Raw genomic sequence first — 27,312 nt, forward strand, 5'->3', positions numbered from 1 at the left:
CACAGCACCAAAGAGAGCAAAGGGTTACAAACAGCATTGGGTCAGCACTCACTTCCATTCTTGTGAAATGCTGCTCCTCAGGACCATGAACATGTTTGGTAGAGCTCAGCACTGTCATGCAGTCCGATAGTGCAGAGTGGTGGGAGCTGCTGCAGAGGGAACACTGCCCAAGTCATGCAGTCTCACCCTGGACAGGTAAGAGACTGCTGGCAGTCCAGGCTGAAGCAGAAGTTGCTGCCAGAAAGCCCCAGACGTAGCTTGCAGCTTCCAGAAGAGTGAGTAAACGGGGCCTTTCCATAACAAATGACAGAGCATAACCACAACTATCTGAGCAACAACGGGAAAAAATAGCTCCTGGCATTTCTGAGGCCCGGACCCAGGCACAAGTGGGGACACCACGATCAGCCCAGACACTGACCAGGAACAACATAGCACATAGATCCCTTAGCTGAGAGCTAACCATGTTCCTAGAGTCTTGGCAGCCAAAGAGGTGTCACCAGAGCAGCACACAAGATGAGGCAAGAGGAATGTTTATTAACTTTAGGTACCAAGTTTATTAAAGCACTGTGCAGACAGCAGATGAGGGCAAGAGAGGACAGATGCTGCTCTGGAGGCTGCAGTGCATGACCCAGCACTAGCCAGGTTGAGCAGGAGAGCTTCCAGAACTGAAGGGCAGAAAGAATACCCAACATGTTGCTTGGGTTCTGGTCAGTACTGTGGGGAAGGTGGGCACAGGACTGTCCCACCACTCCACAGATGGCTTTCCTCCAGGGCCTTCCTCAGCCCCAGTGAAACCTGACCCTCTGCTGACTTCTGCTGGGGAATGCAGCCCACAGGAAATCCAAAAATACAGCCTTGGGCAGCAGCATTAGCATAGAGGCCCCCTCCCCAGATTCCTGCCAGTGCAGCCCCACATCCTCTTTACTGACCTTTCTCAAAGGCCAGGGGACCAGGGCACTGGCTCAGTAACAGCCTAATCACTCTGGAAGCATCACAGCCATTCCTGCTTTGCCATGGCTCCTCTTGGCTAGACCTTGATCCTGCAATCTGTCAGCGTCGGTGATCTGCTCCAACTGCTTCCATGATGCTCTTGAACCCCTGCTCCCTAATTAGGAACAACGCGCGTCAGCCTGGCAGGCCCAGCACTGCTGCTCAGCCCCAAAGCGCTAGTGTTCATGCACAGGCACCAGCTGCCTACAACCCTCCCTGGGCCCCTTGCTCACCTCAGTAGCTCCTCCAGCTCCCGCTTCACTGTCTCCACTACTGGGGGCCCATGGTACACGAGTGCTGTGTACATCTGCACAAGTGAGGCTCCAGCACGGATCTTCTCCAAAGCATCACGGCCACTGCTCACCCCACCCACCCCAATGATGGGCACCTGGCCTGTGGGCAAGTACAGTCAGGACAGCAGAGGTGACAGCAGGATGCATCCTGAGCCCTGCTCTGTCCCTACCTTGGGTGAGGGCATACATCTCCCGTACCATCTGTGTGGAAAGCTCCCGCAGGGGCTTCCCACTGAGGCCTCCAGGCTCCAGGTGCTGTGTGCTCTGGAGGCCACTGGGGCGGCTGATGGTGGTGTTGCTGACAATAAGTCCGTCCACACCAACCTGGGAGAGGCAGTAGAGTGAGGACCCAGCTGCTGTGAACAGCCAGGTCAACAAACAGGCTGACAGGCCAGCCTGGATGTCCCCCAGCAGCCATCCCTCACTACCTGCACAGTCCCAGAGGTCCAGTGGGATACATGCAGACCCTCAGATTTATGGCTACCCAAGATATTGTCCCTCCAGGCAGCCAGAGCCAGGATGTGCACACACACAGCTTCTCATCAGCTTCCCCTTCTCGCCACCATTGCACTGGGTCCCCATCTGCTCACCTCACACACAACACCAGCTATGTCCTGCTTGTCCTGTTCAGTGAGATCCGGGGCAATCTTCACCAGCACAGCAGGCTTACGCTCACATGGCAGCATGTCCCTCTCTGCCAGCACCTGCAACAGGACACATAGGAACAGTGTTCAGTGGGGGGCACCACCTGTACAAACAGCCACAGGCAGCACAGGGCGAGGCCCTTTTCTCCCCATACAGCACCAAAAGCACAGGGCCTGGGGTGTACAACACACACGAGTTGAGGGCCCAGGCAGAACTGTTGTGACTTGTGTTGCCATAGAGTAGGTGGCTTGCAGGAGTGGAACATTAAGCATTGCCTCACTATTCAACTGCTTCTTCTTGGAGAACAGCACTCCAGCACACAATGCTGGCTCACAGATTCAGCAGTTGATCAGAGGACATCTTGGTGGCTTTGTCCACCACCCCAGGAAACCTCTCTCTTCACCCACCTTGGTCAGCAGGTCCCGCAGCTCAGCCTTGCCCTGCAGGTCCCGCAGTCCTGGAGTATTCGGGCTGGACACGTTCACAACCAGGTAGTCAGCCAAGGGGCCCAGTGCCTGGACTCCAGCCACGTAGTCAGCTGCAGCATCTGTAGAGCTCTTGTTCTTGCCCAGGTTGACTCCAAGAGGCATTCCCGCTGGAATGCAGACATGCCTGAGCTGGTGCATAAGGACCAACTGCCACCCAAGGTGTCAGAGCACTGGACAAAGAAAGCCCCTGTACCAGCTAAAATCAAGATGAGAACGAGTTTCCTGGAGCTGGACCTGGACCTCAGACAATTCTGCAGCCACAGGAGCATTGCTGCAGCTGGCCCAGTCAGCACCTTCCAGCCCCACTGTCTCCAGACAGGCCGCTCATAGAAGCTGCCCTTGGAAAGCAGCCAGCTGGAACCCTATTGGCTTCGGATGTTCTCAAAAGATGCATCCAACTCAAAACAGTAAGCAAAGCCTCTATTACACAGAAACCAGCAGTAGAGGCGTCCAGTTAGAGCCCTGAGATTTCTTGTTGTCGCAGTACACCTCACCCTGGTCAGGTCCTTTGTGACCAGATATTGTGTTGTGTATTTCCCTTGTCCCGCAGCTAGCTAGCTAGGAGACCCCCAAATCCATTCGGCCAATCCCTAGAGCAAAGCCTTACAAGCTTGTCTCACCAGCTGTGAGCTTGAGCTGTGTTTCCTGGCGTGCCCGCAGCCTCTGCTCCACCACAGCGTGCCCGTGGCTGTTGAATCCATATCTGCATCAAAAAAGATGAGGCTCAGGGCAGAGCTAGCACTTACCAGGCCTGAGCAGGAAAAGGGAGCAAGAGAGCAAATCGGCTCCACGACTCAGCTCAGCACACTCAGTCCAGCGTTCAGGAGACACCCGGGAACTCCTAGGTACTTTCTGCCCCCTACACCACCACGAGCTCCTTTCAGCAGTTTGTGAGACTCCACCTGTTAATGACCGCCTCATCCTCCACCAGCCGAAACACTCTGGGCTTCGGATTGCCCTCCTGAGGCTTGGGCGTGACAGTTCCCACTTCCACAAAGCCGAAGCCCATCCCGTACAGACCGTCCACAGCCTCGCCGTGCTTGTCGAAGCCAGCCGCCAGCCCCAGCGGGTTGCGGAACCGCAGCCCAAGGACGCGCACTTCCTGCGGAAAAGCTCCGCTAAGGAGAACAGAAGCAGGAGCGGCCCCGGGCGTTTCTCCCGCACGCGACGTCCCCGCGGTACCCTCTCCACTTCCCACGCGGGACCGCCTCACGAGCCCCGCCGGGCGCATTCTCTGACGGGGTCGGCCGCCTGCCCCGGCCCCAGCGGTCTCCTCCGGCCGCCCACTCCCGGGGCCACCCCCTCCTCCTTCTCCCGCCCGCGGAGCCGTACCAGCGCGGGGCCGTCGGGACGCGCGCGTGGGAGAAGCCCGAGGGCGGCGGCGCGCAGGGCCAAGCCGTGGGCGGTCTCCGGGGGGACGGCGCGGAGCGCAGGCATCACCGCCGCGGCGTACAGCCGCTCGTCGCCCGCCGCCAACGCCGAGCCCAGCAGCAGCCCGCAGCCGCCGAGCGCCGCCGTCAGCAACCGCAAGCGGCGCCGCATGAGCCCGGCAACCCCGCACCCGCGCCGCTCCCGTCCTCCGCCACGCGGCCGCTCACGCGCAGCGGCACTACCACTGCGGGCGGCGCCACTTCCGGCAGCCGGGCCCCGCGGTTGGCGGGCAACAGCCCCTCCAGCCAATAGAAACGCAGCGCGCCACAGGGCGGGCGGCGGGGAAAGCGAACGGCAGCGGCGCCGGAGACACGGACGGGGCGGGCCCGGCAGGAATGCCCCGAGCCCCGCCCCGCGCAGCGGCCGGGCGGGTTAACGGCGGACCTTCGTCCGAGGGACAGAGGTCCTAACGCAGCGGCACCGCCCCCTTTCACACACGCGCACCCATCGCCGCCGCCGCCTCTCCCTCGGGGCTCTCCCACGCGCACCAGCCCAGCAGAGCCGGACCGCAGTAACCGCGGCCTTACCCCGCGCGGCCCCGAGACAAACGCAACCCAGAGGCCGCGGCCGCAGCTGCTCACAGCCCATCTTTATTAGCAACTAATCTAAAGGTACAAATCAACCAAAAACTTCAAAGAAAAGTAGTGTGTTATGTACAGATACACTGTACAGAAGAGAGTACATCATATTCAGCAGCACCTTCCCCTAACAGAACAGCACTGCGTGACAGAAACCGACCACCACTGTACCAACAACTCTGCCAGCACCATGCCCAGAGGACTCCTATCACCCTGCTCTGCCAGTCAGACTCCGGCAGAATTCAGCTCTCCACAGCTTTTGAAGGCCACGGGAGAATGGAGCAGATTTAGCCCACGGCAGAGCCAGAGCACAACGCAGTGTTCTGCAGCCCCTTCCCTCTCGCCCCCCACTCGCACTTCCAGCAGCTGTCTGAACACGCTGCTGGAGTGGGAAACTGCAGCACTGCTCCTGAGGGAGATGGGAGCAGACCTTCCAAATAGCACAGCAACAGCTGCAGAGGGCTCCCTGAGAGTTCAGTGCATCTGAACGAGTAGTTTATAGTATGAACTACAAACTGGGTCCAGCTGGAGCCAGAGGGATGCACCAGTGCCAGGGTACCACAAAGCCTAAAGGGCAATACCATGTCTACTCACAATGCTAATTCCTGTCTCTGCCCCAATTAGTTAAAAATCTTACCCAAGAGAGATATATGTATCACCCTGACCATACATACCATAAAGCAGAGCTGGGCAAGCTCATAGATAACACTCCCCTTGAAACCAGAAACATGAAGAGAAAGCCCTTTCAGCCTTCATCACCTTTCTCTGTGGAAGAGAGCACAGAGCTGCCAAAGAAACAGCCAGGAATGTCAATCAAGCAAGGCCTTTCTCTATAGCTAACGAGATTGGCTGGAGCTGTTCCCTGCTTTCATCTCTTAAGATAGTCTCCACAGTTCAACTCCTGGAGCAACAAAGACTGGGAAAGCAGCAGCATCTGGTTTAAGTACAGCAGGAAGAAAGCTCAAAAAGGAGTGTTCATTTGAGGTTAATAAAGAAAACCAATTTAAGGGAGTGTTTCAGAAAGAAGCAGCAGTCACAGCTCCTGCCCTTTTCATTGAAGTTACAGCCCAATCAGTCTTATGTTTTCTTCTTTAGCTCCTCAAATCTCCGAGAAAGATCATCAAAGTCAATGTCTTCAGAGGCAGAAGAATTTGCACCAGCAGATGCTGTTGGCAATGTATCTGGCACAGAAGGCAATTCAGGCAACACAAAATTATCAATGGTATTAGGAGGTCCAACTCTTGGTTTTGGAGAAGCTTCAGACTTGGGTCCAGGCCCTATTTAGAATAAGAAAAAAAAAGAATAATTTCACCTCACTCACCATCACGTTAATCAGGCCAAAAGAGAGGCACACACCACATCCTTACACTGAAATGGCAGTACCAACGAGCAGCAGTAACAACACAGCTCCATCTTCGCTTAAGATGCAATGGGGAAAAGGTTGACACAGCTGTAAGGAGCTGCAGCCGTGGGCCAGCCACCCCATCCTACAGATACACTAGAGAGTGACTCTTTGCTGCCCCAAGGGAGCTATGGGGCAGTGCAGCTGAATCTCCCACACACCTGTATCAGCTAGACTGCACCATGGGGATTATAAATCACAATTTCCTCCATTCCAACACCTCCTAAAGAGACACAGAGATACCAAGGTATCTTATGCTCCTATCACTCAGATGTCAAATTGAGGTGTGTCAATTCCAGTGCAACCATAGGCATATCTCCATCACACACCATCACCACTTCCCAAAGGGCTGCCAGGAATCCTTGCTGGAGATAGCAAGTGGCGATTTACTTCAAAACCCACTCTGACCTGACCAAGTGCTAAAGATAAGAGATGTTTTCAAAACTTACAGAGAAGAAGGGCACTGTGAAAGACTGGAGAGATTAAGCGTGATCCAATTACAATGTGTAATGCACATGGCAAACATTTAGGTAGACGGACAGAGAGAGAACAACTCTCTCTCTAGCTGTGCTCCACTGCATAAATACAGACTTACCTACGGCTTAATGCCTGCTTTTTTCTTTCTGCTCCTGAAGAGTAATATTGCTTATGGTGTATAAAAATGTATTATTTAAACATGTTGCTTTCTCATTTTCTTCTGCAAACTCCTGCATTTAGTCTGACAAATTAGCTTAAGCTAGAAACCTAGTCTGACTTCAAAGTCAAACACTAATAATTCTTCAGTTTTCCAGATCCTCACTGTGCAAGAAGATAATCTTCACTTCCACCAAGGCCCTCTCCAAACTCAAATTCTGCTCTCACCATACATCAAGTGGTACACGTTGTTGCACGCAGGGAAAGCTTACTCACAAGGACACTAGCATCCCAGGCTAACTACAGCTCCAAACCACCCCCAGGCTTCCCACGCCTCTTGACATACTCACCTGCTACTGATCCGGAGGCAGCATCCTTGTCAGCATCAGGCTCATCGATCTGAAAGAAGCTCTCTATTACTATAGCTCTCCCATCCAGCAGGCACAGAATGCCAGAGCTGTGCAGGCAAAGCTCATAGGCAACAGCAGCCACAGCCATGCACAGCAAAGCATATAATATCTCCCCAAGTAAAAACCATCCACCCACTCTAGTTTCCAGCATGCTCAAGAATCTGACTCGCCTCCCAAAGAGGCAGTGCTTTCATTTCCCCTCTCTCCTTGTCATCCAAAGCAGCTTCACTGGCAATATTTTGTAACTAGATAAATAGAGCATACCAACCAGATCTAAAAATATTTCTCAAGGACAAAAAATAAGACCACTCTGATCCCCCACTGAAATACAACAACTGCTCACTTTCACAAGCAATAGATAAGCCCTCGCGACCAGCAGTGATAAAATAAAGGCATCTCGAGTCTTGGACTGTCGGACAAAGGCCCAAAGCACCATCTGTTCTGCTGGGAGAACTCTTCACTCCTGGTGGGCTACGGTCAGTGCCATCTATCTCTACCTAGCTAATAGCTGCAGTGCCTGCATCCCCTGGACCCAAAGGCTTCAGTGCAACTAATACACACAGATACTGAGCAACACTCATGACTATTCAAGATATTGCAGAGACAAACAGCACCAACAGTGAAATGAGAGGCATGATCACATACTTCAGGAAACAAAAGCGCAGAAAAGAAAAAAAAAAAAACTCCAGACTCCCCATTCTTGTCCAACGACTGAGAAAAGTCTGGGAAACAAAGAGTACTTAAACATTCAACAGTTGATTAAGCCAAAAAGTTCACCTAGAGTAACTTCAGATTAGTTCAAAAGCTGCAACTAAGGAGACTGAAGGCGGTAAACCCGTCACATTACAAAAAATGGCATTTGTGGACTCTGCTTGTCAAATGCTTATCATTTTAGTAATGCAGTAAAAATAAATTTGGCATTCCTATGCAACCAAAACTTCTGAAAGAACTTCTCACAAGTTTCTCTCATCATGTGCACTCATCTATTCAGCCAAAATCAATACCAAGCACCACCCCAAAAGCAACGAAACGCTACGCTTAATGAACACTCATATTTTCTGTAGCTACTACTGCCCTCTACTTGAGTTTCCCTCTGCTGCCTACAGTGATGATTCACCTCAGAAACTTACAGATTCATATGTTGGTGGGTTTGCTGGAATTGGTGGTGGATGAATGTTAGTAAAAGGCTGGTAGGTCCCCACTGGCAGGCCATTGAAGTTCTCCTGCACACACAGAAATTAAATGGTCAAACACCAGCTGATTCATCTGGGAGAGACTCCACGGGACACAATACACCTTACAGCTGCTATGAGAGTCAGAGAAAGTAGAAGTCTAAGATACACGCAGACAACTATTCAAGTTGGTATGGTTTATGCTCACTAGGAAAAGATTCTCAAGTATTAGTCAGACACAGTCATCTGCAACCAACTAACAGGACTATCACTCATTCTGAAGAGCCAGCAAAACTGAACACTTAACCTCTTACAGCATTATAAGTACCAGGCCAAAAGCCTAACATTCTGCATTAAGCATCCTAAGCCATTTCTCCTGAGCATACAGCACCACAAAACAGGAAGGAGGTCTCTCTGGTTCACTAAAGGCTTTGTTTTACCCTTATTTGCAAAACAACAACACCTCTAAGATCTAGTCTTAGAGCAAGCCCCCAGAATACATCTGCCTGAGCTTTCAGACAGCTGAAACCACTAAGCCCACATTTTCCATGAAAAACATCACCTCGCTCAGCGCTCCCGTTCCACAAAACTTACTTGATTTCCTTGACTTAATCTGGGCATGCTACCAGCCTACTGACTTCAAAGGGCTGCTCCAACCCCCGGTGAAAAGCCTGGCACTCAGAAGGCTGTCTCAGGAATTAGTTCTGGACTTCTCTGCTCTCTGAAGGCAACGTGGGCTGGCTGGAACAGTGGCAGGAATTTTCCACACTCAAGAAGCAACACAAAGTTTCATCTGTGTTGCCAAGAATTTCTATCCCATGTATTCTCACAGTAACAAGATGGTCTTCTGACACATAAAGCTACCAGGTACAGACACTTCCCAGTCAGCAGGTGTGGGGCAACACAGTCAAAGCTTTCCAGAGTAAAAGGGCATGCTCAAACCACAGGCACTTACCGGTGCTTTTGGAGGTGGATATGAGAAGGGAGGATTTGCTGGTGGCATGGGCATCGGCATTGGCACTGGCACAGGCACTAAACCATCAAGACCAACTAGTGGAGCTGTAAATCCACCTCCTCCTCCCCCTCCATGGCCACCTTTCTTCACATCATCTGTGAATCCCACATCAATCAGATCTGCCTCAACGCCTGCAGGGGCTTCAGCCTGAGGAGGGAAGAAGAAATTTTCCTGATCACACCCATCTGAACATCAGATGCAGTATTTGTCACTGGAGATAAGAACAGAAGAACAGAGCAGACAGTAACCTTATTAATGAGATTTAGAACGGAGAGCAGACTACAGCGTGTTTAACTACTGCCACACATTGTAGGACTTTGGGAAGTAGAAGGATCCTGCTATGCTAAGGCTGTCTAGAAGACATCAAAGTGAAATTACCATAAATTCTGGTACAGTGCATTGACCTTGCGCTCCACAGCACTAACAGGAAATTTCAGTCACTGTAACACAGAAGGGGACCATAGACTTGCATGTGCCTCACTCACCATCACCACTGAGTCGGGCTCATAGGGAACATTGTAGTTCTTGGCAATTTCAATGAGATATCTCTCCACTAGAATCTTTGGTGGTGCCTCCACACTCAGCTTGTGCATCAGCTGAAACACAAGGGTGCAGAGATGCTCATCAAGAGTAGTACAGCACGGCAGGACTCAGTCACAGTCAGGGTCACCTGCTGTGCAGTGCACAGCACAGTCCTTTCCAGAGAGAAAGAGAAATCCTTCCCACCCAGCAAAGCTCTGCAACAGTAGAGGCTTCTGGCAGCCACAAGGCAGGGCTCCAAGCTCTGTTCCTCTGCATCCACAGGCAAGACAGCCTGGCCCCACCTGACAGGGATGCCAACACCATGCTCCTGAGCTTAAAGACAGGCCAGTCCCCACAACCACCCCACCCAACTCCACCATCAGCCACAGACATCAGCCAGTGGTCTCATTAACAAGGGGCAGAAATCCACATCAGACTATCTGTTCTTCCAGCTTCAGCTGCCTGCAGCTGTTCTACCAGTTCATTACCCTGTCATTAACTGTTCCAATCTGGTTTGTGCGGCACAACTTCCCATACTCCTTGCTGTATTTGGCACACAGCTGGTCAGCAACCTGCAGCAGGAGAGAAACTCTGAAAACGTGTACATCCTTGCTTACCCCCCACCACACATCCCACATCATCTGCAGTCCCCACAGCCCTCTCCACCTCCATGTGTCCTAACTTCTGCTACCAAGTACACCCAGCTGAGCAGCCTTAGCAGTTTCTGAGGATTCCTTGGAGAAGTGAAATCTGGCCTTAAGTCTCCATCTGCAGAGCCCCTAAAAATGTTCTTTGCCTCAATGACAGCATCCCAATGCTAATCTTCCAATGGCTCCTGGCAGTGCTACCCTCACCCTCTATGTATAACACCCCTCAAACAACCTACTCACAATCTTCAACTCAGCCACTTCTGACTGGAGTCGTGGTGCAGCCCAAATCAGCGTAGACACTGCTTCTGCCAGCCCAGAGTCCAGCTCCCTAAGGATAATAGAAGGAAATCCTATATCCACACCACATACTTAATTTGTGCAGTCTTCCACCTGCTTAGCCCAAACGTCCCCAATCCTCCATGTAGGGCTCCAGAGACTTCCCTGTTGAGGAAGAAAAGGTCTCTGGAGACCCTATGACAATGAAATTAGAACAGGTGCCCCTCTGTATTCTAGGCCTGATCCCAGCAGTACCCCTCCCTCAACCCAGGGGGCCTGGACCCTCTCCCACACAATACCTCCTAGAACAGCGCTTACTTCATGGACTGAATCAAGCCAAAGCGGGCTAGCAGCAGATCGCAGTACAGCTCCAGGATCTCCATGGCCTCCACAAGGTAATCTTCACGGATGATGTGCTCCACACGAATCCTGGCACGCTCATCTTTTCCAGCTGCCAGATAATCTGCAATCTCCTTCCTTGCCTTCTGGGCCAACTCAGCTACAGCACATATCCCCAAGGCCAGTCACTATGCTGGCAAGGGCTACTGCCCACAGCACAACACACACACATCACCAACTTCTCTCTCCCCATCAAGCTCAGTAATAGCCAAGTGGAGTCCCCGTATCTTGGTCCTATCATACAAACTCACAGAAGAAAGGGGAGGGGGGTTCTAGCTGCTAGAAACACTCCCTCACCTTCAATTTCCTTGTAGAGTTGACCAGAACCATGGAGTAAATCTTATCTTGACCTGATCAGGGCACAACAGCCTAAGTGTGGTGACTCACCCACAGCATACAGGAATTTCTTCTATGTAGGCACTGAAGACCCAGGAAACAACCTTCTGGTTTCTCTATGCCTTTTCACATATGGCACTCAGCTGTGACACCACTCACCTTGTCAATTATACTCTTAACACCTGACAGAAAGTTGTATGGAGACAACCACACTTGGGCCAGCCTACTCCTCTGGGGATCAGCATACCCAGGCAGAGTACAAGGCTGGGTCCAGCAAAGAAGAGCAAAGGCTATTTCATACTTGGCCAGCAAAACTCCCCTAACTCCAAAAAAAAAAAGCAAAACAAATAAAAACATCTTCTATTCAAATATCTTCAAGTCTCATGGGCCCCAAAAGTATGAAGGGCCACACCTACCCCCTCAAATACTCACTCTTCTTTTTCTCCAGCAGTTTGAGGCGATTGATGACGAGGCGTAGGTTGACACGCAGGCGCTCAGCCTTGAACCCAGAGCCCAACATGCTGAACAGTTTCTATGGGAAGAGAAGGGAAGATCACTGGCACCAGTAACCAGAAAGATGCTGGTCCATTTTACTCAGAAAAAAATAAAATTCAACAAAGGTAAATGTTAAGTTCTACCGGTTCATGCCAACCTCTACTGTATTAGCATGCAGGCAGCAGAACAGCACACAGTTATGCTGAGAACTGTGCAGATGAAGCTGTGAGCCATGCTGACAGTCCCACCAGCAGCAGGAGGAAGTGCTACATCCCCCATGCTCTCCCCTGCCCAAGGCTTGTGACACTTCATGGGCACTCAGGAGTCAGCTCAACTGATCAGTCCCACCAAAAACCAAGGTCAACTGAGTATAACGTTTCACTATGACAAGGAACATTTGTGAAAAAGATTTACACATAACTTCCCCAGGGCTAACACTGAGAGACCTGGCTCGTACCAAGGAAGCTAAAGTAGACTTCTGGATAATGGCAGTGTTTAGAATATAAGGAGTAGTTTAAACAAATTCACTGCTATTTAAGAGTACATGCAGATTATTGAGCTGATCTATTCAAACATCAGTGCAATTATCAATAAAGCACAGAGCCAACTAAGCGCAAACAGAAACACATAAAAATACGTAACATACTCATCTAACGCCACGAGAAGTTCTACCCTTCTATAACCTGAAAGTACTCCTCCGACGCGTCAGAAACATTACGAAGCCGCAAGAAAGACGCCGCACGTTTCCGCGCCACTCCGTGCCCCTGAGAATGCCATTCCCTCCACCGCCATCCCCACACCGGAACCGTTTGGCGCCACTGAAGTGAACCGTCCCCGGACAGGGCTCAGTACCACCGGGGCAGCCCCGTGCGCAGCGCTCAGCCCGAGGAGAACACAGAGCAACGCGGAAGGCCCCGCTCAGCTCACCCCGGCCGCCGGACGATGGGAACGGGCTGCTCTCTCCCTCCACCGCCCGCACTACAGAAGCCGACCCCGGCCCGCACGGCCCCAGAGCAGAGCCGCTCTACCAATAACCCCCCCCCGACGAACCCGACCCCGACCCCGCTCACCGCTGCCCAGCCAGTTGCAGACACCTAAAATGGCGGCGAGCTCCGCCCCGCCTGACTGAGCGCGGAGGGATCCCCCGGGCCGGCAGCTCCCTGCTCCCCGCTCGGGGCACGGCTGGGCTGCGGCAGCCGATACCGAACGGAGCTCAACGACGCACTGACGCGGCGGAGCTCCCGGAAAGCGACGTGGTGGCGGCGGCGGGAGGGCGGTGCTGAGGGACTACGTTACCCGGCGGAAAGACTCTTCTTCGCGACGACCGCTGCGCACCGCGCTCAGCGTCCGCCGCTGCCCGGCCCTGGCGCGGCAGTTCCGGCGGCGCCGCGTTCCGCTGCCCCGCCCCGCCCCGCCGGGCAGTCCCACCCGAGGGGCTCGGCGGCGCCTCCGTGAGGGAGAGTGGGGCGGGGCCGAGCTGAGCTCTTGAGAGAAGCCCCGGCGACATCAGCCCGGCGGAGCGCCGCGCGTGCTGTTGCTGGGGCGGCCGTGGCGGATTCCTCCGTCGCGGGGTGGTGCGGCCGTACCCCGCCGTGCGCCGCTCGGGGCTCCCTGGGGCCTTCACGTTCGCGGATGGACGCGGGCTGAGAGCCCCCGCTGCGGAGCGCTTCGCCCCTCGGCGGGTGCGTGAGCTCGGAACGCGGGCGGTGCTGCTCTGACCGCCGTGACATCGGTTTCTGCCCTTACAGGGAAGCGAGGCCTGGCGCGCTCGGACGGCCGCCGCCCGAGGAGCGGAGCGGGGTCTCCGGGCCGGCACCCGCCGCACGTCCATGGCACGCAGGTGAGCGGATCCGGGCGGCGGGAACGCGGCTTCGGGGCTCGGGCGAGGGGGGCTCCCCGGGCCGTGCCCGCGCCGCGCGCTCTGGCAGCGCCGCCATTTTGCCGTCTGTCTGTCTGGCGGCCCTTTGTCTGTCCGCGGTTCCCGGCGTGGGCAGCGGCACCGGGTGAGACGGAGCGGGGCGGTGTGGGTGGGTGCCGCCGTTCGTCCGCCTGCAGCCGCGGGTCGGGTCCCTCCGTCCGCCCCTCTTGTCGGGGAGTCCGCGTGTCCGCGCGTCCCCCGCCCGTGGGCCCGGGTCGCCCGCTGCCGGGGTTGGGCCTGCCTCCCCCCGGGGCCGGGGCTGCCCGCGGACCGGTGTCCGACTGTCGTGGGAGGCCGACGGCATCCCGGTGTTCGTACAACTGCGGCCAATGGGTTCTGTTCCTCCTTTTGTCCGTGTCTGAGGGAACCGCTGGAATCGATTCTCTCTGTCGGTCGGAGGGTGAGGGCCGATGATTCCCCCGAACTGAAGTTCGAGGGGAGGTCGGTGTGTCCCCACCCGTGAGGGACGGGGACCGCTTGTCGGCGTGCCCCCCCCGCCCTTCGGGGTTCGTGCTGGAGGGCCGGTCCCGCAGGTGCCTCGCCGTGCCGCCTGCGCGCTGTCCCGTCGGCTCTGCCCGTGAGGCCGCGCTGCTCGCGCAGTGCCTGCGGGGCCGGGCCCTGTCCCTGTGCTGCTCGGGCCAGCTCGCCTGCTGCTCCCACTGGGGCAGCGGTTCCTTCGTGTGCCTGGCATGAGGCTGATGCTTCCCGGTGTTCTTCTTGCCACGCTGGCATCTTCTCCACCTCTGTCTGGGTCACTTCGATGGTGGAAGTAATTAGGCTGACGCCTTGAGTGCTGTTGGAGCAAACGGGAGGGAGAAGGGTACTTGGACTGAGTCCAGTCACTCGTGAAGCAGGGCATTCTGAGCTTTTTGTATGCCAGGTACAGAATTGTTTATAACTTAGTTCGAAATGGGTGGAGCTGCCCATGCATGGTAAAATGCTTGTGGATCGTGTTGGATGCTGGCTCTGAATGTGGCTGTGGTAATGCAGATTTAGCCTTGTAAGCAGGAGGATGGAGAGTGACCCTGTGACGCTCAGCTGTGTTTGGCCAGTGGCTGAGAAGGTCCCAGTGGTATGTGTGACAGGCTCTTCTCTTCTCAGGTGAGCCCTCTGCTGAGGGAACGAACACTCTGTGCTCCCAGGTCAGGGAAACATGTCCCGTCGGAAACAGACCACTCCTAACAAAGTTCACTGTGAGTATTATGTCACACAGCACCGTGGGATCCTTGTCCTAGACAGATAGTTGTGGAGTGAGAAGGGGAGGAGGGCAGTGATGAAAAAGGTACAGTTTGTGGGGAAACGGTTACCTACATTTTGTCTTAGGGGCTTGTAATAAGAAGTCCGTATGTCAGGGAAGCTGGCAGTGTCCTGGCAAGGCAGGACAGGGATAGGCTTGAACAAACTCTGTAAAGGTAGGTGTGTATGCACAGGGCCTGTAGCTCTGCTTTGCGTTCACACTATCACAAGTGCAAGTTAGGCTCTGGCCAGTTATTGGATAGCAAAGGAAGTTCTAGATCAGGTGGTCTGAGTGTGCAACTGAAGTCTGGGACCCTGGCTTCTGATCTTTGCCCTATGACAGGCTCAGGATACTGGCTTGGACGTGTCACTTAAGCTTACTGTACCTCACTGTAATGTAAATAACGCCATTTGCCTTTTTCTGGGAGGGAATGGGCAGTGCCTATGTTAAATAGTGGACAGATGTGATTTGTCAGGCTATTCCTGATCTGAGAAGACAGGTGTCTTTCTCCAGTATTGTCAAGACCCTGACATTTGTTGGATAGTGGAAGGACTGAAGATACATCAGCACTGTTGGCAGGCTGTAGTGAGGTATTAGTGGAGCTGGGAAACAGCTGTATGGATGTTCAGCTACAAAGGGGCATCTGCACGGTTTTTGTTTTTTTGTTTGCCTGGTCGCAGAGGGGAGCTGGGAGTCTGAAGCTATGCCCTTGTATATATGAGTGTTGTAGCTGGATAGATGCTTGAAACCTGAGCTTGAATGAAAAAAACAAATTTCCACTTCTGTAGGCATGTGAAAGCAAGGCTGGTTGAGATGAGGGTAATGTTCTGCTATGGTAGCTGTCAGGACTATGGGACAGAGAGCTGACTGCTGCAGCCATAGCAACTACTTCACTTAGCTGATGCTGCTGGCTTGCCTGTCTCTGTGTGTTTCCCTGTGCTGTCTTTTTTGTATGGACACAGCATCAGAAATCTATGCATGCTGTTCTCCGCGTTAGAGGAAAACACATCCTGACATAACCTAACACTTTGCATACTCTGTGAGTGTACTCTGAGAATTACTTCTGTCTGATTTGAAAGCCTCATAACTTGCAAGAGCTAGGCATGGGAGAGATGACAAAGCTTTCCTTGGTGGCCAGTATCAAAATATTCAGGGTTAACTTTTGACAGCTGCTCTGACTTGTGCTTTCCCTCTCCTGCTTCCTGTGTGCTGAGTTCTACAGCAGGTGGAATACAGCTTTGTACAGATTTGTCTGCTTGGAATTGTCTTTATTCAATAAACTTGGTGCATCTTTTGTTTTCTCCTGCAATCCCAGTAACACATCTTCTTTCCACACACATTTGCTTTTGAGAGTGCCCAGATATTGCTTCTGCTGTTTAGATTAGATGCATATAAAGCATGTACTTACTCTGTCAGCCCTGGTGTAGAGTTGTGGGCTCTCATCTACAGAGACCACGGAGTACAACAATTTCAAAGGTGTATGTTGTGTTTTCATGGTGTTTAGGTGGGCTGTTTTCTCTTCTGCGCTCCACTGCATAACAGTTGTCTTCCTTAGAAGCTTGTACTGTTACATGCATGAACTATACATGCTTTGGAGTTCGATTGTCACGTATTTTCACATCATTGCTTTTTTTAACTGTAGTGCAAGTGATCGTATCACCAGTTTGGGTCTTGGAGAAACTATCTGACAAACATGCTACCAGCTGGCATGAGGCTGAGTTATGGCATCTGGTATGCTGTAGAGAGAGGAAGTGTTTGACTTGTTCACCACCTTACGTGCAATGTTTAGCTACAGGTATCCTATTTGATAGGAGTCACCAAGAGCAGCAAAGTAGGATCAGAAGAAAACAGGGGGACTGACAGATACATGAAAAATTGCAATGGTGATTTCTCCTCCTTGGGATGGAAATCTTTTCTGTCTTATGATGAACACCACCAAATCGTTGGGACTTCTCTGTCTACCTAGCCTGCTGTGTATCTGGAGGGCCCAGAAATGCCATGCAGTGCACTGGTGAATGACGAGGAAAATCGGAGAGAGCATCATCTCCAAGATCTGGGTGAGCCAGCAGAATGAGGAATCAGGCTGAGACATAGCAGGCACGTTACTGAAACTTCTTGGGACTGAAATTGTTGGGAGGAGAGGAATAAAAGGGACAGCAGGTACGCACCTTTTTATGCAGTTGTCTGCAATTGGGATCAGATTTGGCAGGCTGTGGGGCTTGGGAAGTGCTTTGTGGATTTGCATAAATGCCACTGTGAATATCTGACAGGACAAATTCATGAGAGGATGATGCCTACTACTTCCTTGCTTCCTGCTCTATGTTATCTTCCTTCTCAGATTCACTTGTGCGAGCAACAGCTGCATTCTCCTGTCCCTGGCTTGTTCAGTGCCCCCTCTTTCCAGAGTTACTTTCCAGACTCAGCATGGCCTTTGTTTAACCTTGCTTTCACAACAGCAGTTGCTGTCTCCACTTAGCACAGAAGTACTTTGGCATGCAGAGTTGTGTGGTTACAAGTCCAACCACTTCAAACAGAATTTGGTGTGTAAGGAAACTCATAATACTACAGAAACAATGCTGAAAAATACTGTTATCTTAAATATGTCATTGTGTGATTGCCAGTCTGCCTATAGTTTTCATTGTAGCCATTTCCATTTGCCAGGGTGCAGCACATAATTGGCTTTTAATGACTGAATTTTGTGTTGCCACATGCTGCATAAAAAATGCTTTTGTCTGACAATATGTTAAGAAATAAAATTGTAGTACTGACATACTTATTGCGTTGCCTATTCCTCACTGAACTGAAAAATGCCACAGAGTTACATTGTTCCTGTGGAGGCATCTTCATTCATTTGGTCTTCATTTTTTCCCAGACTTTGAAACATAAAAGTATCTTCTCTCTAAGCAATTAATCTTCTGATCTTGCTTCAAACCTGTCCTTCACTGCAGTGTCACTCATCAGCTGTAGGTTATTCAACTGTTCTTGAGCTTGCCAAGAATTCTGCTGCAGGTATTAGAGTGTGCTTTTGTTTCCTCTCCCAGCTGCCCCATGAGCTGCTTTTCTTTCTATGGCTTCTACCCTTTGCAAGTGTTGCTTATTTTAGAGCTCTTGAGAACAATATTTGTTAATCAAATAAATAACCATTCCCTAGCTCTATTCTGCGTTGTCCCAATATCCCCTTTGTCCTCTGCTTCCCTCCTTCTCCCTCTGGTATGTACGTATTCTCTCTCTTTTTCTCTCTTTCTCTGTGCTCTTTGGCATTTCTTGAATCCTGCCTGTAATAGTCCTGAGTTGAAAAGAAAGTACCTTTCATGAAATAGCACCCAGCATTCAAACTGAGCAAAAATTTTTATTTGCATCAGAATCCTTGGTTCTTAAAGGGCTCTGTGGGCTGCGGTTGTTAACACTTTCAATTGTTTTTCATTTCAGTAACCGCTACAGCAGTATGGACAACCCAGAATAGCGATGGGGCGGGTGGATTAGATCCACAGTGGTGGACAGACTTGGAAATTTCAGGTCAAGGAAAGGAGCACAGAGAAGACCTACATGAACCAGGGACCTTAAATTGACGTACAAGGAGGGACTAAAGTGGCTCATCTCTGAGGGACTTTTCTGATTAGGAAGGAAGACAGGGGAATGATGCAGATTATTTTGATTTTTGTTTTGTGGATTTTGGAGTGAGGTTGTTTGTTTGTGTGTTTATTTTCCAGAACACCTGAGAGTTATCCTGCATTCATACAGTTCAAGAAGGGAAGGGCTAAGGAAAATAATCATTTCTGGCTGCCAAGCTGATACACCATCAGATCCTAGCAGCCATAACTGCCCCTGTGGCACAGTACCGCAGGGCTGGCCCCTACCTCCACAGCTGCTCTCCTGGCATCACACTCATTTACAAGATTATGGAGAGGAGAACTGGAAAGCAAAACAGAGGCAGTTGTATGACTTTCACTGTTCTACATCTCCAGCTGCTCGTAAAACAAATACAGCAACTTGTTTTGGTGTTGTGGTCAGCCTACAGCCCTTTCTGTATTTAATAAAGAAACTTCTGGAGAAGAGTCTGTGAATTCAATATTGAGCATAATGTCTTTTACTGATAGTGGTGATCCTAAAGCTGTTGCCTGTCTTACTCCCTTTCCACACAACTGCAAATGTATTCAAAATGGGGTGGAGGTGGGGGTATGTTTGTATGTGAACATGTGTGTGTAGACAATAAAAACATAACTCTACCTATCAAACATCAAAGTTCCAAAGTTCCACTGATGCAGGACTTAGTCTGTCAGTAGATGAACTGAGCACTCTTCTCCAAGTTTTCTCAGAGGCACTATTAGTAGAATAGATAGAAATTCTGTATAAGCAAAACAGCGTTTTGGAAAGTTAATTTTTCCCAGTCCTGTGATGCCTTTTAGATACAAGCTAGTGGTTTGGTTAACAGTTTGCACTTCTGTCTCTAAGCTGCTGGATGGTTCTCCACGCTGCACTGAATCAGTGCTAACTTGGTTGTGTGTATGTTATACTAAAAGGCCTCTGGCAGATGTGATTGCTCTGCTGGTTGCTGTGATTGGTGTTAGAAGTAGAATCACACAGTCATGGAATGGCTTTGGCTGGAAGGGTCCTAAGGGATCATGGTGTTCCAGGGCTGCCAGCTGCCAGGTCGAGTGCTAGGTCAGGTTGCCCAGGGCCCCATCCAGCCTGGCCTTGAACACCTCTTGGGATGGGGCATCCACAGCCTCTCTGGACAACTTTAGAAACTTCTTGAAGGGCTTTCAAATTTTCCATAAATTACTGCTTTTTAAAGCAGTGTTGGAAATTTTGAGGTAAGCACCAGAAAGGCAGAATGTGTATAAACATGGGGCAAAGTTGTCTGAAGCAGTTCAGCAGGTGAAATGCACCTGTCCCTGTAACAGGACTGGTGCTCTCTCAATGGGTCATGAGTGCAGTTCCTGTACGGATGCCATTTGTGGCCCTGCACTAGAAGGGGCAGTATCATTTTGAAAGCTGTACTCTGACCTTTGCATTGCATCTTAAATAGTATTTTTGCATTTATGCTTTGAGTAGTTCAGAAATAAGTTGATCCAAAAGGTGTAGCTGTTTGGGATCTTGCCCAAGTGCTCATAATGCATCACGGCTAAAAGCCAATCATAACTGCCTGTAGAACAAGGTCATTTGTGTTAATGTGGAAATTAGTGGTTGATTCCCTGGAACTTGAAGCTTAGCAGAGGTTGCCATAGGAAGTTTTCTTTGAGAGAAACTCAGATAATTGCATTCTTTCGATATGTTGTCTGTTGATTGTTCTCTTGTTGAATTGAAATACAAATAATTGGTATCTTCCAACAAAGCAGAATGTAAGCTATTCTGAGCAAGCATCTCCGCATTCTGGATTCGCTCCCTTATGTGTGCCTGTCCTGCAAGGAGGAGTGTAAATTCAAAAAAATAAAAGGAATAAGTGGGTATCTAGAAATCATCAAACATGCCTAGTGAGCACAATTTGTTAGCAGGCTGAACGAGAGAAAGAAACCAGTGCATAGTGCAAAGAGGAATGAGGATGAAATGTGAACGAGTGCTTGCTTACCTTGCAGAGGAGCCCAGTGGACGCAGAGGAGTAGGTGCTGTGTAGTGACAGCCGGGCCACCAGTGCAGGCCAGCATAGTGCAGTGCATTCAGCTAACAAAGCCCCCCACCAGTTTGCTTTCTGCAAATACCTAGAAATAACATGGGATAGCTAGTATTTTATTTGGCTAATTACTTGCTACTTGTGAAGGAGCTTTCTAATAACTAAATTCACAAAAAAATGGTACATCGTGATTGAGATAAGTTTGAGAGTGTTTTGGTGTAAATGACAAAGAAACATGGCAACTATTATACACAGATATTGTCAGCTGAGAAATGTTAGAGTTTGGCTTAGGAGTTATTACGGTAAGCATACAGGCTTAGTTTGCCATGTAGTTACACTGCAAGAGATTACAAAGAAATGCAGACTGTATTTAGAATTTAGTTTAACCTGATTTGGGAATCGTACAAGCACTAATGCCTGTGCTTTCCCAGACCCTAGTGTGATCACATGACCCTGATATAGTTAGTATGAATGTCCTGTCACAGTGCCATCGTGCTGCTTGTAATAGCAGGGAATAGAACTAAGTGATATGGAAGAGCCATACAGCACCACACCTGATTTGGGATACTGTCATCACCCCTGCATGGCTTTCACCTACCTACAGCTGTGCAATCACTGTTGGCAGATAGGTTGTCTGGTAAAAGTGGGAGTCACATTGGCACACGTGACAGATGTGGAGCCTTGGAAATTTCTTACACGCGACCGGAGTGGTGTATAAAGCGTACGTAGAGAGCAGCCTGATGCCAGACACATCCACTAGCAACATGATGGGACTAGACACGTGTCAGCGGGTACAGGAGGCTGGAGTTACTGGGCAGGGAAGCACAGACATTATTTAAATGCTTTCAGAGAGGTGACTTCAGAGGGTCTGCATGTTGCAGGTGAGCAACCCCACACCTGTTACATTTCTGGCAAGCTTTTGTGGTGAAATAATGGAACAGAGCCAATCTGACTTTTTGTTTGTGGCTACCAGGGGAGCAAGTCTTTGCAGGGCTGGAGGAGCAAGCCCGCCAAGCCATGATGAAAAACAGCTTTCCTGGAGCTCTTGGGGACCAAAGGCCAGCTATTCATCCACTGCAAGACCACGATTTCAGCAGCAGTGAGTTCTGCCCCTTCCAGTAATTGCAAGGTAGTGGACTGGAGTGATTCCAATGGGGTGAGGCTTATGCACTGCACAGTAGGTGGGAATTCTCTGAGGGCCATCTTACCCATCTTTTCCTCTGGGTTAGCCCTTGATTCTTATGCTGTTGTCTCTGTTTCAGCCAACAGTAAGAGCAGAACTGCTCACTAAGGGAAGCCAAGCCCAGAGCCAGTGGCCACAACACAGTCTGAACAGTAACCTCACCGCTAGGGTGCAGTCCCACAGCATCAGAGCAGAATGGTGACAGCACCAGGCTTTGTTGACAGTCTAATGATCATCAAGTAAGGCCAGGTAACATGGCAGATCCAGGGACTTCCCACGGTTCTTTGGGGATTGAAGCGCCTCCTGAGTTTAAATGGGGCCCCTGGTCAGTGAATGTGAGTGGAGGCCCTAGGTGAGGCTGGTCTGGGCAATTAAGGTACATTAGTGCCACGAGGGTCCTGACACTTGGAGTAACTGCTTTGTGTGTTCCAGGTGGCAGTGATGATGAGGAAACTACCCATGATGAAGTTTCTTCCCATACTTCAGAGGAGGACGGCTCAGTGCTAAAGGTGAAGAAAGAACTGGAGAATGCAGAACAACCTGCATCTGGACCCCCACTGATGAGAGAAAATGAGGCAAGTGTGTATTGTCACTGCAGTTCACCTCAGTGGCCAAGGGAGAAGGGTTGGGTACTGTCTAAACATCTCTCTCTACCCTTGATTTCATAACCTGGTTCCCATAATCACTTCCTCCAAACAGTATCTCCTGCTTAAGGGAGATTGTTTTGAGGTGTTCTTAGGCTGCCAAGAACAGGAGATAGCAGGGACAAACTGCTATTCCCCTGCCTGGACAAAATGACTGTGAAGTCTGTCCACCTCTTTCAGTTCTTGCACCTTTCCCTACTGCTACAGAGCAGGCCTTGCCTACTATAGCTGCTGGCAAGATCGTGGGTGAGAGTGGAGATCGTGACACTTCTGCTTCTTCCCCCTGAGACAGCAAGAGCTTTTCCCAGAGGCTGCATAAGTGAAGCGTTTAGACTGTGAGAACTATAAGCCAGCCCCAGCAGAACTGGGCACTGCTTGCCCAGTTGAGCTGGGCCGGGCCTTTGTGCAGTGTTCACTGGATGCTAAGGGAGGGTGGGTGGCTGTGTGGAGACCAGCGTGCCTTACACCAAAATGGCTTTCCTTTCCTATAGGTTCCTGAGAGCTTGAATGCTGAGTCCATGCTGGGACTGTCAAAATGTCCCCTCTGCCAGCTGGAGTATGAAAGCAGAGAGCAGCTCATCGCTCACGTATACCAGGTAGGGGTTGGTTCCAAGTAATGTAATGTCTGTGGCCTTAAGCACCTCAGCTGTCCCGAAGTCAGAAACAGTACTGGGCAGAGGTCAAGGTGTGACTTTGTTCTCTGTGATCTATGCAGTCACAGAACTGAGCATCAATCTAGGATGTAATTTAATTTTATAGCAGATAGTCCAGAGAGAGTCCTGGAGAAAAAATAAGCAAAGCAGCAGTCTGCAGATCTGGAGAACACAGCTCCACCCCAAGGTTGTCTATGCAAGCAGTTGCAAGCTGAGACCAGGCAGTTCCTTCAGATTAAACATGGAAGCAATTCTTACACCATTCAGTGCAATAAGCTGATGGCTCAGCTTTCTCTCACAGGTCTCTCACAGCTTTTTCTCCCTTTGTCACAGTTCCTAACCCATGGAAACAACTGTTCTTCCTCTGAAATGATTCCAGCGTTGCAATAAGTCTGTGCTGGAAACTCAGGTTTTGCTGTCAGTACTCGTCACAGTATGTTCATTTCTGTAAAAGAAAGAATGAAGCAGAGATGAATTGGCAACTTAACTGTACCAGCTGATTGTTTCTAGCTACCATCACTGAACTTTTCCTCACCAGCAGGCTGCCTACTGTTAGTGTAGTCATGCTTTGTCTAGTAACAGCAGCTTTTCAGATACATTTCTGAAAACAAGGGTCAGATCTTACGATCTCTTTCAGCTTTACTTGTTTCTCTCACACTGCAGTGGAGCTGTAGAAAGGTCTCCTTGCTGTTTGACCTGTGACATCCCATGAGCTAGTTTAGGAGCCATCGGCTGGAGAATGTTCTGGTTAAGTGATCTGGCTACAGGAGGTTGAACTAGGTAGTTTGCTGTATTCATTGACTACACCTCCTACTAGGCAGGAAGCCGGGCAATTTGTAACTAATGACTGTGGTTGTTTTGCAGCACACTGCAGCTGTGGTGAGTGCCAAGAGCTATATGTGTCCTGTGTGTGGAAGAGCCCTCAGCTCACCAGGTTCCCTTGGGCGACACCTGCTGATCCACTCAGAGGACCAGCTGTCAAACTGTGCAGTGTGTGGAGCACGCTTCACCAGCCACGCCACATTCAACAGGTCAGGGTCACCCTGGCTGGTGAGTGAGAGAGGGTATCCACAGGAAAGATTTAGGTGCATTGCCTTAAATGACAGAGGAATCATCTCTGCCCTACTTACCACCATTTGTAAGCACCCCTATTGACTGAGATTCCTTTGGTCCCTGAATCCCTGCAGCTCCACATCACCTGCTAAAACCTCTGTGATCGTTGCTGCTTGAAGGGTGTTTCTTAGCTGTATGAAGTGTAGGACTGCTCAGAGGGCGCTGGGGTCACTGGTCACAGGAGAGAACAGTCATCACTTCCCTTGCCCAGCAATCACCACACTGGGTCTGTACTGTGCAAAAGGCTTCTCTTTTCCACAGCAGGACTACATACAGAAACCAAAATGTTCTTCATTTGTGCCCAGACCAGTGGAAGGACACTGTCTAGGCAAGTAGAGCTGAAAGAAGAAATACAGAAATGAAAGGGAAGAGCAGCTTGCTGGTTAATTTCTGCCTTTGCACTCTTCTAACCCAAATACTGCTCTGGGCAAATCCCATTCCTACCCCTGAATCTGATGTTGCTTGATTTTTAGATATTCAGGTGCATTCTGGGGCTCAGGCCACTGCTGTGGGCTCTGGTAGGAGCCTCCCCGTCAGTCTGAGATGAGGGCTTTTCCGTCAGTACCAAGGCTCTGACACTGCCCTTTCTGCTTTCCAGTGAGAAGCTGACGGAGGTGCTCAGTGCAGATCACCTGCCGGTGGCACAGAGCGAGGGCCCCTCCAGTGTCAGAGGGAAGGACATTACCTTTCACAGCCCTGTGTATCCTGCAGGCATCCTCCTAGTGTGCAACAACTGCGCTGCTTATCGTAAGCTGTTGGAGGCACAGACACCCGGCATGCGAAAGTGGGCACTTCGTCGGCAGAATGAGCCCTTGGAAGTGCGTCTGCAGCGCTTGGAGCGAGAGCGCACCGCCAAGAAGAGCCGGCGGGACAACGAGACCCCCGAGGAGCGGGAGGTGAGGCGGATGCGGGATCGAGAGGCGAAGCGCCTGCAGCGCATGCAGGAGACGGACGAGCAGCGGGCACGACGGCTGCAGCGGGACCGAGAAGCAATGCGACTGAAACGCGCCAACGAGACGCCGGAGAAGAGACAAGCCCGGCTCATCCGGGAGCGTGAGGCCAAGAGGTTGAAGCGGCGCCTGGAGAAAATGGACATGATGCTGCGGGCACAGTTTGGCCAGGACCCCTCTGCAGTGGCAGCTTTGGCAGCTGAAATGAACTTTTTCCAGCTGCCGGTGGGCAACGTGGAGCTGGAGAGCCAACTGCTGGGCAAAATGACCTTTGAGGAGCAGAGCAACAGTACACTGCACTGAGCTGCAGCCAAAGACTGCCATCTCTGTTGCATCTGTCGCAGGCAAACCAACAGGCTTCTGTGCTCAGGGGGCTGCTGTGGCTTCCTGGATGACACTCCTGCATAGGTAATTCTGGCTTCCTCCTGAAACAGGAGAATGGAGCTGAGAGATGCCTGCCAAAGTAGCCCCGACGGAAGCAGATTCTGGGGCTATGGTCTGGGGGCCAGCCACAGCCGCTGGACAATGGGAAAAATAAATTAATGTTTCATGTTTATTTAGCCCCCTTCTCTACCTTTTGTGCTTCGTCCTATTTTTGGACTCTCACACCATTAAGTGGGTTGGGGCTGCTGCAGTTCTGCTGTAGGTGAGAAGTCTGCCTCACTGAACAGAAACTTGTTTACTGCAGCATAAGTTATGGAGATTAGGACTTAGGTGGTCCACCGCTCTTCCAGGAATAAATACTTTTCTGTGTCCATAAAAAGGAAGGAAAAAAAGAACGCAATCTCCCTGAAAATGGCTGTGCACACTCTTCGTGTTAACACTGTTATTATGTGCTTCCTTGTAGTAACACACATGGAAAAGCAAACAGGAAACTGAGTTCCCATTCTAAGAAATCTCATAAGGAAGGGCTGACAAAGATAAGCGAGCAGGGAACAGTTCGCTAGTTTACAAAAAAGGTAGTTTTCATTTAAACATTCCTTTAGGTTTGCAAGTAAGAGATAGGGACATACTAGAGCAAGTCCAGTGAAGGGCCATAAAGATGGTTAAGGGACTGGAACTTCTCTCCTGTGAGGAAAGGCTGCGCAAGCTGGGACTTTTAACCTAAAGATAAGAAGGGGATTGTGTCAATGTACACTGAAGGGAGGATGCAGTGAGGTCAGAGCCAGGCTCTTGTCAGTGGTGCCCAGTGACAGGAAAAGAGGCAGTGGGCACAACCTGAAGCACAAGAGGCTCTGTGTGAACATCAGAGAGCGCTTCTGTACTGTACCGGTGCCAGAGCCTTGGAGTTGCTGGAGCCATGGATTGCTTAGAGGCTGTGGAGACTCTGTCCTTGGAGGTGTTCAAAAGCTGCCTGGGTGTGGTCCTGGCCAGGTGGGCTGCTCTGGGCATCCCTGCTTGAGCAGAGGTTGGATCAGATGGACCCAGAGGTCCCTTCCAACCTCAGCCATTCTGGGATTTCAGAGTTAGCTGAGTTTTAATACAGCAAATGCAGTGCTGCTCATCTAGGATCATGGGTCACACTTGCACGATTCATTACTGTTGTAAATTCTTCTGCATCCAAAAATGACTTTCAGCAGTCACTCCAAGTAAAACATGGGAGTGGTTGGGGAAACTGTTAGTAAACAGAAAGCTGCTTTTGCTTCCACGCTGTAACAGAACCCAGGAGAGGAATGTGGACAAGTCCTGAACTGGGGAGGAGCCTAGAAAGGTACAGTAATTGAGTCTGGGAAAATCTGCTGGAGAGCAGTGGCTTTAAGCCCAGAAGCAGCTAGTGCAAAACATAATAACGGTCCGTACCTATGTGGTAAAATTCCCCTTGCCAGTACAAATAATTATAAAATTTTGCAACTATGGAAATTAAACCCAAGTATGTTTAAAGTGTAAAAGGCAAAATGTTAATGCAGAACTGGGGAGGGGAGCAGCAGAGAGGTCATACATTCTCCATTTAAGAAAATGGTGGTTTAAGAGGGAGCGTCTAACATTTTATGCTGCAGCTTTCCAACCTCCAGCCCATCAGTGCTGTGCTACGGATCTGTACGTGGTGGCCTGAGGAGCCTCCTGCTTCCAGCACGCTGCCAGCCAAGGCCTGCAGCACAGCTGCACGGGGGGGAGTTGCTATCTGCATTAAGTCGGGAACAGTAGCCACAAGAATGTCACGTGGGACATGAGTTAAAACAGAAAACAAAACCTTTTGGGCAGACTAATCAGAAACTTCATTTTTCAAAAAGTTTTGATGGGTTTCTTTGAAGGCCACACTTAAGTGCT

The 27,312-nt window shown here is 50.7% G+C and overlaps 3 protein-coding genes across 9 annotated transcripts; 1 reads left to right on the forward strand and 2 right to left on the reverse strand.

Moving 5' to 3' along the window:
• Positions 1 to 514: 514 nt before the first annotated feature.
• Positions 515 to 3,961, reverse strand: DHODH (dihydroorotate dehydrogenase (quinone)). The gene is made up of 8 exons (XM_065745376.1): positions 3,749 to 3,961; positions 3,319 to 3,518; positions 3,037 to 3,119; positions 2,336 to 2,523; positions 1,874 to 1,987; positions 1,454 to 1,607; positions 1,224 to 1,383; positions 515 to 1,105 (listed from the first exon to the last, which is right to left on the reverse strand). The coding sequence occupies exons 1-8, from the start codon at positions 3,956 to 3,958 to the stop codon at positions 1,051 to 1,053; spliced, it is 1,164 nt and encodes a 387-aa protein (XP_065601448.1). The 5' UTR covers positions 3,959 to 3,961; the 3' UTR covers positions 515 to 1,050.
• Positions 3,962 to 4,922: 961 nt separating this feature from the next.
• Positions 4,923 to 12,521, reverse strand: IST1 (IST1 factor associated with ESCRT-III). Of its 2 annotated transcripts, XM_065745378.1 has the most exons (10): positions 12,382 to 12,521; positions 11,673 to 11,772; positions 10,824 to 11,004; positions 10,470 to 10,557; positions 10,068 to 10,151; positions 9,543 to 9,653; positions 8,998 to 9,204; positions 8,001 to 8,093; positions 6,811 to 6,859; positions 4,923 to 5,702 (listed from the first exon to the last, which is right to left on the reverse strand). In XM_065745378.1, the coding sequence occupies exons 2-10, from the start codon at positions 11,758 to 11,760 to the stop codon at positions 5,503 to 5,505; spliced, it is 1,101 nt and encodes a 366-aa protein (XP_065601450.1). In that variant the 5' UTR covers positions 11,761 to 11,772; positions 12,382 to 12,521; the 3' UTR covers positions 4,923 to 5,502. The 2 variants fall into 2 exon arrangements, with proteins under 2 accessions (XP_065601450.1, XP_065601449.1); XM_065745377.1 differs by lacking the exon at positions 12,382 to 12,521 and having other exon boundaries at positions 11,673 to 12,076.
• A 745-nt stretch (positions 12,522 to 13,266) lies between these two features.
• On the forward strand, positions 13,267 to 25,604 carry ZNF821 (zinc finger protein 821). 6 transcript variants are annotated; one of them, XM_065745373.1, is made up of 8 exons: positions 13,267 to 13,417; positions 13,484 to 13,575; positions 14,755 to 14,846; positions 21,475 to 21,600; positions 22,117 to 22,259; positions 22,820 to 22,924; positions 23,846 to 24,012; positions 24,693 to 25,604. In XM_065745373.1, exons 3-8 carry the CDS (start codon positions 14,807 to 14,809, stop codon positions 25,345 to 25,347), a joined length of 1,236 nt encoding a protein of 411 aa, XP_065601445.1. In that variant the 5' UTR covers positions 13,267 to 13,417; positions 13,484 to 13,575; positions 14,755 to 14,806; the 3' UTR covers positions 25,348 to 25,604. The 6 variants fall into 6 exon arrangements, 3 of the variants coding, with proteins under 3 accessions (XP_065601445.1, XP_065601447.1, XP_065601446.1); XM_065745375.1 differs by lacking the exon at positions 14,755 to 14,846 and having other exon boundaries at positions 13,268 to 13,417; XM_065745374.1 differs by lacking the exons at positions 13,267 to 13,417; positions 13,484 to 13,575 and adding an exon at positions 13,718 to 13,738.
• Positions 25,605 to 27,312: the final 1,708 nt, after the last annotated feature.

This window comes from Cyrtonyx montezumae, unplaced genomic scaffold (assembly GCF_038088225.1).
Source record: "Cyrtonyx montezumae isolate F1298 unplaced genomic scaffold, pur_monq_1.0 scaffold_35, whole genome shotgun sequence".
Taxonomy (NCBI): Eukaryota; Metazoa; Chordata; class Aves; order Galliformes; family Odontophoridae; genus Cyrtonyx; species Cyrtonyx montezumae.

Coding starts and splice junctions, on each gene's coding strand:
- DHODH (XM_065745376.1), bottom strand. CDS start 3,958: ATGCGGCGCCGCTTGCGGTTGCTGACGGCGGCGCTCGGCGGCTGCGGG. Junction 1,988..2,335: donor TGCGGGACCTGCTGACCAAG/GTGGGTGAAGAG, acceptor GTCCTGTTGCAG/GTGCTGGCAGAGAGGGACAT. Junction 1,106..1,223: donor GAGCTGGAGGAGCTACTGAG/GTGAGCAAGGGG, acceptor GTTCCTAATTAG/GGAGCAGGGGTTCAAGAGCA.
- IST1 (XM_065745378.1), bottom strand. CDS start 11,760: ATGTTGGGCTCTGGGTTCAAGGCTGAGCGCCTGCGTGTCAACCTACGC. Junction 9,654..10,067: donor TTGGAACAGTTAATGACAGG/GTAATGAACTGG, acceptor CTTGTGTTTCAG/CTGATGCACAAGCTGAGTGT. Junction 9,205..9,542: donor AGCCCGACTCAGTGGTGATG/GTGAGTGAGGCA, acceptor TTCCCTCCTCAG/GCTGAAGCCCCTGCAGGCGT.
- ZNF821 (XM_065745373.1), top strand. CDS start 14,807: ATGTCCCGTCGGAAACAGACCACTCCTAACAAAGTTCACT. Junction 14,847..21,474: donor CACTCCTAACAAAGTTCACT/GTGAGTATTATG, acceptor TGTGGCTACCAG/GGGAGCAAGTCTTTGCAGGG. Junction 21,601..22,116: donor AGACCACGATTTCAGCAGCA/GTGAGTTCTGCC, acceptor TGTGTGTTCCAG/GTGGCAGTGATGATGAGGAA.